Source organism: Lepisma saccharinum, chromosome 15, assembly GCF_977018435.1.
Source record: "Lepisma saccharinum chromosome 15, izLepSacc3.1, whole genome shotgun sequence".
Lineage (NCBI taxonomy): Eukaryota > Metazoa > Arthropoda > Insecta > Zygentoma > Lepismatidae > Lepisma > Lepisma saccharinum.
Window position 1 is genome coordinate 42,352,006 of NC_139243.1, and position 13,353 is coordinate 42,365,358.

Here is a 13,353-nt window from a genome sequence, read left to right on the forward strand (position 1 = left end):
CAGTGACACTCCCAATGCCGTTCAACTCCAAGTTCATTTTACACTATAGTTAGCAGTGGCGTAGCATGAGCATTTCGGATGGGAACGCCAAGTTAGAAGGAAGGGTAGGCCTTTTTTTTTTGCTTAAGAGTTTACTTATGGAATTAGCCGACATATGTATTGTCTATTTAAAATCACAATCTCATTGTGTTTATTACATTAAGTCAGCCGGGTTTCGATAAAACATGATCCATGCTTGTTTTATGTAGAAAATAAGATGCCTCAGTATGCAATAAATGCTTGGAGCACTGGTGTTTTATACCATTTTTAATTAGATTGCTCAAGTCAGAAACACCGCACACCATTCGGAGTATTTTGCTCCACACGTAACACATGTGTAGCAAAACAGTATTTCATAATCAAGGAAACCTTTCGGCATTACGCAAGTAATTAAAAAACCTACCTCAATCACAAGCACCTTTAGAACAACAGTAGACTTCATTGTTGTGGATGATACAACTATTGAATGATTTGGTTTATTTTACTTCGCTTTCTATCACTTTTGGCTAATCGCGAATATGAATATGAGTGATGATATTGATGAAGTTGATGAAGAGACACTCATAAAGAACAAACATGCTTAGGCTCGGGATTCGAACCGGAAACCTCTTGCGCTGTGCAAAACACACTGACACGAAGGGGGGTGGATGATCCAACAATCGTACACTCTACTGACGTAACAGTGCCTATTAGTAGTAATTCAGAGTTTCAGACCACTGTTTATTGTATCTTGAGAATGCTGATAAACATTTTAAAATAATTTTGTCAAGAGATCATACAATGTTAAGAGTTTTGAAACGAATACTAAACATTTCCACTGGCACAATATTAGGCAGTTAGATACTAACGAAAAAATATATTTTTAAATAAATAGTTTTGTGGGTTAGGTGGTAGAGCAGCCACAGGCTGAACTTCTACCACGAGGACTTTATCAACTTGTTTGACAAAAACTTTTTTGTTCTTTTAGTTTTTAATGCACTTCACTGTTCTTGCGATAAATTACACGATGCAGTGGTCATTAAAGAAAGATACGTCAGCCAATATTGCTTATTGTAGCATCACACAGCATGAGCAGAGGCACGAGCGCTAAAAACCGGGTAGGAATTCTACTTCTGTCGTCTGCATCGGAAGTACAGCGCCTTGAATCGGAAGGCAGGAAAGGTCACATGGCCCCTAGAACCAATCAGGTCTCCGTACGCCCGCGTATGGCGAGAGCATTTCGCCCGTGCTGTAGAGATCCAAGCCACAAGCTTTCCCTCCTTCTCTCTGCCTACAGGCAGGCATGGTCCTGTACGCCAAACCTAGCCGGCGTCCGGCAAGCAAAAACATTAGAGAAATGCTACAAGGAGAGCTGTTAGTGGAGCGTTGTAGACTGATCGCGAAAAATAGCTTTTATAATGCCATTATGCTCAAACATGTACATAATTAGTCACGTTTTACTTTATATTTACAGCATTTACGCATTTTTAAAATTTTAAATCAGGGAACGCCGGGCGTATGGGCGTATTAGGACGCTACGCTACTGATAGTTAGAATTCATTATTTTCCAGTCTAATATAAGATTGGGATAAATAAATACCTGGGCAATGCCAGGCAATCAGCTAGTCCAATATAAAAAGCAACATATTTTTATATATAATAATATAGTGTATTTTTTTACAGTGAGATTTGTACATTTAATGTTGATTCAGTTAAACACTATTCTTTAGTTGGAGTTCCTGTGATTGACTGTAACTGTTTCTTGTACTGTTCCGCTTCATATTCCTTCTGTCGTAATTGTTCCTTGTACTCCTCAGCTACTCTTCGAGCTTCTTCCAACTGCTGCGTAATAGCTGCCAAGTCAGTAGAACTCATGGTGGTCTGCAAAAGTTAAATATATTTAATGTTTAGTGTATTAGCACTTTAAACTAACTGTAAAACTATAGGATTCATTTGGTCATTTATCTTCTTAATTAAGTACAAGGTGTTCGCAAAAGACTGCACCTTTCAAAACATTTATTCTCAGCCTTATGATGTGGTATGAGCATTCTTTCCACAACAAAAGGAAGATAACATCTTCATGTTTTGTTCACATACATTATAAGTTTACATTCGGCCGACCTCCGTGATGAAGTGTTTATTTCAACATGTTCACACTGAAGTGAAGTACTTTGACTGGTTCAGTCAGTGTCTGTATAAGTTGCACTCATATAAAGTACATTCCATACCATAGAGTGGAGCATTTCCAATTCAAGAGTCACTTTTTGAACCAAGTTCCTGGGACTGTACTGAAAGAAATGCGGATTGATTGATTTGGCCACTTTTGGTTAATCGCAAGATGAGGATGAGTGACGGTATGATGAAATTGATGAGGGAACACAAACACAAAGAGCACTCATGCCCAGGGTGGGATTTGAACCTGGGACCCCTGACGTTGTAGCATGCTGTGCAGAAGGTATGCTGCACTCTCACCACTGCCTCCATGAAACATGATGGGCAACGAGTGCTTTTGCCTTTGCATGAGCAATCAAGGATGTCGTTTTCACATATTCTACAACACAAAACACTTTCTGTTGCTTGGTGAACACCATTTTGCACTAAAACAGCTAACATGCACACAGTGGGTATTGCAAGTGAAACTCCCGCAGTCTAGATGCAATCAGTGCTTATTACAAGACTCTCTGCACACTGCTTAAAAGGAGAAGAAATAGGTGCAATCTTTTCTGGACATGCTGTATTCTTTAAGGCATGTTTGTAATAGTGTTGGGCGATATATCGTTATGACGATATGTCGTGATATTGAAAAAAAAAAAAAACATTCAGGCGATATCAACTAAATGAGATATCGTCACAGAATTTTAGTGATATATAAATTGTGTTGGAGATATATCTTCATGATATTTTGGCAATATATCATCATGATATTTGCCAATATATATTGTGTCAGTGATATATCATCACGATATTTTGGCAATATACGAGGGTCGTTCAAGTCAATCGGGGACTTTTTTTTAAAACAAATAGAAGAACAAATTTGAAAGTGTGGTAACTGGATTTATTTTTCCACATAACCTCCTGCTACAGTTATACACTTATCCCAGCGTTTAACTAACGACTGGAATGCTTCGGCATAGAAAGATTTATCATTACGGCGGAACCATTGTAGGACAGCATTCTTCACTTCATCATCACTGGTGAAATGTTTTCCTCTAAGGAATTTCTTCAGGGGTCCAAACAGGTGAAAATCACTTGGTGCTAAGTCAGGACTATAGGGGGGTGTGGTAATATCTCCCAGCCGATTTCCTGGAATGTTTGGAATGTGCGTTGAGCGGTATGCTGTCGTGCATTGTCTTGCAAAAAGAGAACACCCTTTGTGATGAAACCCGGATGTTTCTTCCATAAACTCTTATGCACATCACGCAGAACACTGCAGTAATGCTCACGGTTGATAGTATAGTATTGATACTTGCAATTTCACGACAGGTTATGCGACGATTGGAAAGGATCAGCTGCTCCACGCGCTGAATGTTCCCAGGAATGACTGGCGTGGGCTGTGATCCACCACGACCGGGATCGTCAGTAATAAAGATACGGCCATCTTTGAATCGCTTACACCATTCAAATGTCTTACTGCGACAGAGTGTCTCATCACCGTACTGAGCCTGAAGTCTTCTGTAAATTTCAGCAGGTTTTCTATCCTCGTTCACTAAAAAACTTCATCACAACACGCTGTTCCATGTAGACGTCCACACTGTTGTCCGCCATCTTGAATAACGGTCTATGCAGAAGCGCGGGAAATAAGCGCCGCCTACCAGTAACAGCACACAGTTGCCAGTTCCTACTGCATACAAAACCTCCAGCCTAGGCGTCTATTTAAACCTGGAAAAAAAATAAGTCCCCGACTGACTTGAACGCCCCTCGTATATGAAGTTTGTGATATATAGTCATGATATTTGGTGATATATATTGTGTAAGCGATATATCATCATGATATTTGGCAATACATCGTGAAGACGATATATCGCCAACATCATGATACAGAAAAAATATTGTATCACATCGTCTGTGACGATATTTCCTTGATATATCTTGATATCGTCCATGTAATCTTTGAACATTATTTGGTGCTATGGGCACAGTACATAGTTTGCAACACATGTGCAGTTAATCTAAATAAATGGTTAAAAGGGAAAAAATGCTTTCTCCTGGTACGTCTTTCTGGTGGCAGAAAAACAAAGCAAAATACTTCATGCCATATTTTACCACACATGAAAATCTTGTTTCTTGTAATGATGTTGAAGGTTTGCTTCTTGCAGTTAGCATGAAGTACAACCCCCAGAGTGCCAGTTTTTGTGGATAGTTTAATGAGAAGTCCAAGGCAGTTTTGATAAACAATGGGAACAACATACGAGGGGGGGATGAATAAGTCTTGCCTGTTGAGGTATAATTGTTTAATAATACAAATATTGAAACAATGTCATGGCTTTCTGTGTGAATCTGGTCGATTGGAACATGTTACCACGCCACAGCAATACTGCTGCAGAAAAACATATATGCATCTTCTATGAAAGGGTTTCAACAATTGGTACTTGGACTTTCAGAGTAGAGAACTACTTACATGTGAGAGAGAAAATAAAATTTATTTTTTTCATTACTTGTCCTTAGGGTCACATATAAATAAAAGGTCGAGATTTTGTTACAAAAACTGGGCACATTTTGGAATAAAAAGCAGTATATAAAAGGGATTTCATTGTCAAAATGATTAATACAATCCCAAATTTAATTTAAAAACTACGTATATTACACAAAATAGAAATGTTTATTCTAAGAGCACATTTATGTAGTTATCAGTCTCTTAGGGAGAATTCACACCGAAGAAACACTCAACATGCAACACAAGTGTTTCACACCGAAGAGACAAGATGCACACGGCAAGCGACACTGGTTTCTTTGCTCAGTTTGCATGATGGTACCGATATAATTGCATTAATCAGTTTATTAGTCGCCCGAAAATAACGTAACAAGAGACATTGTTACATGTAAATCGCGTTGTAAATTTTTTTTCAAGTTATGACCTCAAAACTGTATACTCTAGACTTTTCAGCCTGAATAAAGCAAATACCTAGAGAAATGGTTCTCAACCTTCGTGAAATCATGTCACGGTATTTTTCTTAAGTCAATGCTCTTAGCCAAAGAATTTTCCTCATAAATCTACAGTATTTAAGATTTTATGCATGAATTAACATGTACCTATGAAATTAAAAATTGATAAATAAATTCTAGCATAATCATAAGAGTAATAATAGTTTGATTACGTGTGTAGGATTGTTGACAAATATAAAAATATGGAAGACAAAGTGGTAACGTCGTCTCCTTGTAATTAAGTGATCCCGGGTTCGATAACCGGGGAGGCACCGGGCAGATCCAGTTCTGATTAGTCTATTTGTGCATAAAATGGACTTAAAAAACGAAAACTCACAACTCAAATATGATATTGGGATTATGATAGTTGTCAACCAGTTTTAGCAGAATATTTCGGTGCTCAGTATAGTTGATACGAGGGCACAGTATCGGATCGCAGCCCGGCAGTTGAAAAACAATGCACTTAGAGTACTTTACAATGTTGACATATATTTTGGACTAAAGTGCCTTCATAAGCTGACTTTTTCAAATAAAAGCAGTCAGGTAAATGGCCAAAACATGGCCTCTTTTCACGTTGAAGGCAAAGTACAGTCGATAGATAACTGCATCAAAAAACTTGATAAAGCGAAATGAACGTTGTGTTTAAATCTTAAAACATTGTACATATCGATACTTTATTATATCAACAAATTAGAGGTTCAAACATAATGTCGGTTGTGCTCTCTTCTAGAGTCTAAATACAGCTCGTTGGAATGAAGCACGATGCACGGTATTGAGAAAATGGCACAGTCCAAGGCACGTAAGCAACACGCGACACGTGCATCTTACCGTCTCTCTTCGGTTCGAAAGGTTGCATTGATTATTGAGTGTTGGCTTCCAAGCGACATGTGTTTCGTGTCGCATGTCGCGAGTTGCGTGTTTCTTCGGTGTGAATTCTCCCTTAAGTTTATTCCTGTGTAAAGGAGTTTAGTTGTACTTCTCTTGCATAACCCACATGTTAAATTCAGACTTCAGAAAGTGTTGCATAGGTAAATAGACTCTAAATTTCATGTTTAACTACAGCTTGTACAGGTATTTCCGATTACAACAGCTTGTTCCAAAATTGAAACCAGGAGATTTGTCTCATAGTATGTGACTTTTAGGACATGATTCAGGACTCAGATGATGGTAGGGGAGTTTTCCATGAGTGTTGAGGTATGTAATTAGCAATTAGTAAAGATTAATTTCATTCTTCCTATATTTCAGGGTGGGGCAATGTCCTGAAAATTATGTGCATTTTCTTTCACCTATTTTTATGTCATTGATTTTCACATCACTCTTTTCTCAATTATGATGTTTGGAAACACACTTTTACTAAGGAAAAGCACACTGAAAGGACTGTTTTGTACCTTCATATCCCGGCGTTGTCTTCGTTGAGGGTCCGATGAATTTCAATTTTTTATATTTTTCTGTCTTCTTCTTCTTCTTCTTCTAACAGATTACACAAATTTTGTTTCTTCTACTGCAGGCTTATAGCCTGTATTGCATGTATTCAACAAAATGAGGTATAGTTTCTAACTAGCATTCTTAGTTCCAGAGATATAAAATTTTATTTAAAAGCATGCAGAAATTTAAATTTCCCGTTAGAAACACATTCGTAGTTTAAGGGTTAAGAGTTTATTTCAAATTTTTCAGTTCCTTTTGCATCATTTTGTGACAAAATATGGTAGGACAAAGTACATCACACCTTTCAAAAACATAAAAAAATTAACATTACAGCATGATATTTGAAATTCCATGTTCCCGTTAAAAATGACATATGCAGGTCTACTTATCCTCTTTTACATATTCTTTGTCCACAAACTCAGGAGATATGTTATCTTCTTTTTTTGAAGATGTATATCTGAAGGAATGGCCATGTCTCCTCTCAGTTTTGAGTGGAATTGATGCATGTATGAGTGCAAACGGTTTCCATCAAAGTGAGATAAATTACAAGGGCGAAAGGCTGAGGTGTCCAATAAATTGACAATTTCAAATTTGGTTCTTAATAGGGATGTGCCGAAGCCGATTACAGATGTATGAAAATCGGCCGAAATTGACACATCGGCATCGGTATCGGTATCGGAATCGGCAAAAATCCGATATTTAAACCGGAACAGATTATACTAGAGTTTTTACCTTCTAACAAGTTTTATATTCTAGTTTTGTAAGATTTATTGAAAATTTGGTTATGATTCGTCATTATTGTAGAGTTTTTGTAATAAAATTATTGCAAACTCATTCAGAGGATCAACCTAACTATAAATCGGAAATAAAACAGTACATTGCTGAACCAGGATCTGCTGTTGTATTGGAAATTCAAAAATGAATATTCAAACCTGAAGAAAGTCCTGAGATAATACTTGAGCATACCTGCTGCATCAGTATTCAGTGATTGAGTGTTCAGTGCTGCTGAACAGATTTGCGATAAGAGAAGAAGTAGGTTACTTCCTGAAGTGCTTCCAAATCTCATGTTTCTGAAGTTGAATCTGGCAGAACAGGAATTCATTTTGCATTTCAAAGAACTGCTTGTGTACTAATGTAATCTCTTGAGAATCCATGTTCTTCTTAAAGGTTCACATAACATTTTGTAGATGCAAATGTACATTCGCATCTCTTGAGAATCTATATGTATATACATATGATATGCAATAGAAATGTACATAGAAAATTTATTTTTGTCATGCTGAAAATAACATCCCATTTCTGTTTAATAATCTTATGTATCGGAATCGGTTAAATATCGGCATCGGTATCGGTTCCAAAAATTATCGGTGAGGGCATCGGTAAATTTTCAGCTTCGTCACATCCCTAGTTCTTAATATTTGGATTGTTCACCATCTTTTAAAAAATTCACGAATTATGTAAGACAATGTAAGTCCGACTTGGTATGAAACTTAAGTTTGTATATTGTTCTCTTATGATTTAAAAAAATATATGTTTCTTACATCATGATGATGTATTTTTCCTAGTGTTGAACTGTTTTTGCATTCTGATGTCATACTATTCACATGGTATTTTCCTACTCATCAAATGATATTATTAGGATCAAGTAATATATATATATATATATATATATATATATATATATATATATATATATATATATATATATATATTCTTCAATGGCTTGTAACTTTGCTTGTCCGCAGGGAAGATGTAAATATTTCACTTCCCACAAGATTGTGGCCTTTCCCCTAAAATTCAATCAACTTCATCTCTAAATGGTAAGTATAGTCATCACCTCTCACTCTCATTCTCTCTACAAGTGACTGCAAGTCACTACTTACATGTCGTTTAACAGGTTTTTTCAAAAACTGACATCTTAGACCTATTGCCAGATCCAAAACATCACATGAAAAGAATAAGATCAAAATAAAAAATTGTTAGAAGGATAAAATCATAGGATTACAAAGCTGGGTCAGTGTTGTATGGTAGATAGTGACATGCATCTTTTACACAAGGCAGCTGCAGGACAATACAGTTTTTTACCATGACTTTTGTCCTTTTAACCAAGAGTAGGAAAAACTTAAAGTAAGTTAGGCACTAGCCACTCTTCTTCAGGAGCTAAAGCTACACATTTTGAACTATGATGTTAAAAGATTTATTAATTAATAGAATATTGGATTAAAAGTAATTAATTACTGCACCAGTTGCATTCCTAAAGACAGCTCAAGTGTTAACGGTATGGAAAACTATGCAATGCATTTAATACATGGCTGACTCTACCATATCGCTGCAGATTTTAAAATTCCGCTAGCAGCAGTGAAAAAAGAAATATATAATGGCATGTTTATTATTTTGCTTTAATGATACACATGATACAGAAACACACACAAACAATAACACAGTGTATTGTACTTGTTATATAAAAAGGTAATAATAACCGAACTCGAAATATTTAAAAAATATGTATTTTTTAGCACTGAATTTGAAAATTCAGGTAGCACGTGAAATTTTTCAGTTGCCATGGTGACCAGGCACCCTGTATTTTTCTACCTCCTGCTTTTAACTATTTTTTATTCCACTTTTATTAATTTAATGTCAATTCTTTGAACAACCCTGAGGAAGGATCTGGCAAAGGGTCCCGAAATGTGTTTTTGGAAAGAACCTGTAAATCACAAGAAAATAGTTATCTTTAATAATTACACTGAACTTACCTGACTTGTTGAAGGTGGTGTTGATGATACAGCTGTTGTTGCTATGGCCTTCATAATTGTTGGTGAAAATTTACCTAGGTTCTTTATTTTGATAGGACTGCTGCCAGAAGCTGAAAATATAAATAAAGGTATTTTAGAATATTTAAAAAGAATATAATTTACACTATTTTATGCAAAATGTCTAAATTTTACATTATCTTTATATATGGAGATACATTTCGCTGATTTGGTCCCTTACCAAGTAGGTTCAATTCAGATTAGGTTAATCCACGCTTTAATTATTTAATCAATGGATTCGGTGATGGATCCATCTCTTTACACCACTTTCATCATATACACGTGGTGATGAATGAGGTAGATTTCAGGGATTGTGGATAATTGATTGATTGATTTAAAAGTTTTGAATGCATTGGTAAGCATGGCCATTTTTCACCCTGCAGTGAATGCAAGGAAGATCCTCTGATCTAAAACCCTTACCTCAAAAGTAAAACAAAAGGTGTAAAAAGAAGAAATTTGGATAATTGTAGTCTGACTTGAGAATACTTTAGGTCAGAGATCGCCAAACCGTTGATCACAAGCTACTGGGTCAATTCCAGTAGCTCGCGAGGGGCTTAGCTAGAATGGACTATAGATAAGAGCGGTACTATTTGAGTGGAAATTTGGCAGAAAAATCTGCTTTTGATGATAGGTGGACATCTGCAGTACTCGTTCCAATACCTGTGACCCAACTTAACAAATATTGTGGATGAAAATGATTGTCATCCTTCTCATCAACATGGTAAGAAGGAAGATAGTAATAATTACTATCCGTGACAAAAATATTGAGCCCTCGGTTTACGCTCTTGTAAAATTGTACTCCGTGTGAGCAAAAAAGTCAATTATACCTCATTGGAAAGCTTCAAGTATCTCATTGCCGCTTCGCTGCGAGAATCGCGCAAGTGCGTTCCGTCAAGCCGATCCAAAGTATTGTCGCACCATAAAATAATGAATGAAATATCATATTGCAAATGGTGTACTGCTGTACTGCAGGGTTTTCTTTCCTTGCTTTTATCTTCATATGAACATCGTCTCCTTCGGTACCCAGCGAAGGTAAACAGTGGTTCGGATCCCACTTTAAACTTAAGTCCAGTCCCGATTAGCCTACCTGTGCATAAAGTGGACTTAAAGAGAATATCATTTTCCCAGTATTATTTTATGTTGCACATTTAAACAGATATATTAAGTGCAACGATGTTCGATGAGGAAGATTTGAATGAAGTCTATGAGTCTTCTCTGTATACAATAATAACGTACCTGCTGTGTACAGCGATTTCATAAGAAAGGAGAAACAGTGCGAGGTACATACTAGCGATAGCGAGGCATAGAAATTATATATAAAAAAATTGCGCATTTCAAGCTTTCACGCCAACTAACATTTTAAAATATATTTAGAGCAAAAACATATGTAAAGGGTGTTTTTTTAAGAGTGATAGAACTTTCGATAGAGATAGCTGTCATTTGTTTTGTTTTGATGACATGTTGTTTTGTCATTTCAGATCAGTGAGCATTGGCAAATGATCATGGAAAGCCTGACGCCACAACAACGTTTACGAATTGTGGAAATATATTTCTAAAATCAATGTTCTGTTCGCCAAATGTATAGAGAACTTCGGAAATATCGGTGCTGTCAGTGAATTGGCCTCCAAGATCATGTGACCTAATGCCACTGGATTATTTTCTTTGAGGATATGTAAAGTCTCTGGTTTATGCTGATAAACCAGCAACAATCGATGCTTTGGAAGCAAATGTAACTCGTGTTATTAACGACATACGTCCCCAATTACTTGAAAAAGTGGTTCAAAATTGGACTGCTCGAATCCGGTTCATCACAGCTAGTCGTGGTGGACATATGCCGGAAAAAACAGTCTGTTTTTTCTAGCCACACCTTGTATGTATGTATACATATGCATACACACATACATATATGTAGGCCTATACGGTATATTAATATGTAAGCCCCGCGACAGGTTAAGTTTGCAGCAACATTTCACACATGTAAACTCAAACGTGTGTGCAGAATATAGTTCCGCTGCAATACTGCCGATTTTCTCGCTGACTGTGACATGAACAGCTCGACGGTCGAGGTGAGATTGGCACGGGAGATGCTGAGTGCCGTTCTCGTGTGGATTAATACATAAAACTTGCTGCAAACTTAACCTGTCGCGAGGTTTAGTTTGTTAGTCTTTAATGCTTTTATAGAAAATAATCTTATAACACCATTAAGCCTTGTTTCCATTATTATGAAAAAATATAAATATGCTGACCAAGGCAGTTTAGTTACGTTTAGTTTATGTTTTTAATAAAATAAATTACTGCCTTGGTCAGCATATTTATATTTTTTCAAAATAATCTTACGTTTTGGGTTCCCCCAAACTGATCAACCTAGCTACGTACCAGGTGACCAAGTGTCTACAATTGAAAGGTCTTTCACCTTAAGATGTCCACAATAATTGGTGCGGACATTGAAGGATAAAGCACCTTCATATTCCACAGTAAAGAAGTGGCATAGGGAAGACCATCAACAGCCATTACCCAGGAAACTATCAATTGCGCGCAACAACTAATCAACACTAATAGGATTGTTGTTGTTGTTGAATTGGTGTTTTAAGTCCACTTTATGCACAGTAAGGCTAAATGGGACTGGACCTACAGTTTAAAGCGGGATCTGAACCACTTTGTGCCTCCAACGGGTATTGAATCCAGGACCCCTGACACTGATAGGAGATTCACCACTGTGAATATTATGCCAAACTTATTCACCAACTTTGTGCTGTTATAATAAAAATAATAATAAAATAGTCTTTATTATAGCAGGTGTGTTTCGGTCTCAAGGGCAGCTCTTACAACAGACCCTTGTCTGGGTGATTAATACAAAGTAATGTAAAAGTAAAGTACAAATGAAAAAAAAATGTAATATATGAAGATATCCTGATTGCATGCATGATGGATGAACATTGAATACAAAAATACAAATTGAATAAAAATAAGAAAGAAAAAAGGATTATACGTGGGTTAAGTCATAAGTCATGGCGACTATTTTTTTTTCTCGCGAACAGGGGACAACACGAAAAATTTAAGGTATACGTTTGAAAGTGTATGGAATGTACTTTCAAAAGAAGCCACCAGACGGTCTATGTGAACAATGGTGGAGTAGTAAGCACGCACCCAAGTTCAGTCGGTGAGTGACAGCGTTCGAAAATAGAGGTCGTTAAGCAGGAGCAACGTTCATACGTTAAAATAACAGTTCTCTGCAGCAGAAATGCACAGGAATGCAGTACAGAGCTACGGGAGGTTCTGGGTGTGCATGCCATGCCCTATCGAACAGTGACAAGGTGGGTGGAGGCCTTCAAATGGGCCAGAGTGTCAACTGCCGATCTGCCTCATAATAAAACACTGTTGTTCAATATCCCCTGTTCTGCCTCTTCCCTACGACAGTCTCCTGCATCCAGATTTCATCTGGTGACTTCATTCCAAGGTACATTCCATACATTTTCAAACGTACATCTTAGATTTTTCGTGTTGTCCCCCATTTGCGAGAAAAAAAAATAGTTGCCATGACTTATGACTTTACCCTCGTATGTATAAACTAAAGTTCGTCGCTTTCATCTTTAGTACATATACATGTATTAAGTCAGCTGGAACAATAAATGAAATACCAATAGCAATAATAATAACAACAACAATCAATTGAAAAGACAAAACAAAAATTATGAAATTTAGAATAGTTATAACAAGTTATATGAACAGAGTTGCCAATTATTACAATGGATATACTGCATATATTTATAACAGAAAAGTTGCTCGTGATTATGTGCTTAGCTGCCTTGCTAGTTGATGATTTTTTAGTTTCTTTTTAAACGATGCAGAAAGCTCTCATGAGGCATTCTGCTCTTGCAGAACAATGCTTAGAGACACGCAGCAGGTTATCCAATCCTGGGGCTTCAAAAGCTTGTGACATGCACCTTATTTCCAAGAT

At 36.7% G+C, this 13,353-nt stretch overlaps 1 protein-coding gene across 3 annotated transcripts in view; it reads right to left on the reverse strand.

Annotated features, from left to right (window-relative positions):
• Nucleotides 1-1,665: 1,665 nt before the first annotated feature.
• Nucleotides 1,666-13,353, reverse strand: part of LOC145999466 (uncharacterized) — a 61,071-nt gene continuing 49,383 nt past the window's right edge. For all 3 annotated transcript variants that reach the window (XM_083136431.1, XM_083136432.1, XM_083136430.1), the window contains 2 exons: nt 9,339-9,448; nt 1,666-1,899 (listed from right to left, as the gene is read on the reverse strand). In XM_083136431.1, coding sequence (XP_082992557.1) covers nt 1,738-1,899; nt 9,339-9,448 — 272 coding nt within the window. In that variant the 3' untranslated portion in view covers nt 1,666-1,737. The remainder of the gene's footprint in view (nt 1,900-9,338; nt 9,449-13,353) is intronic.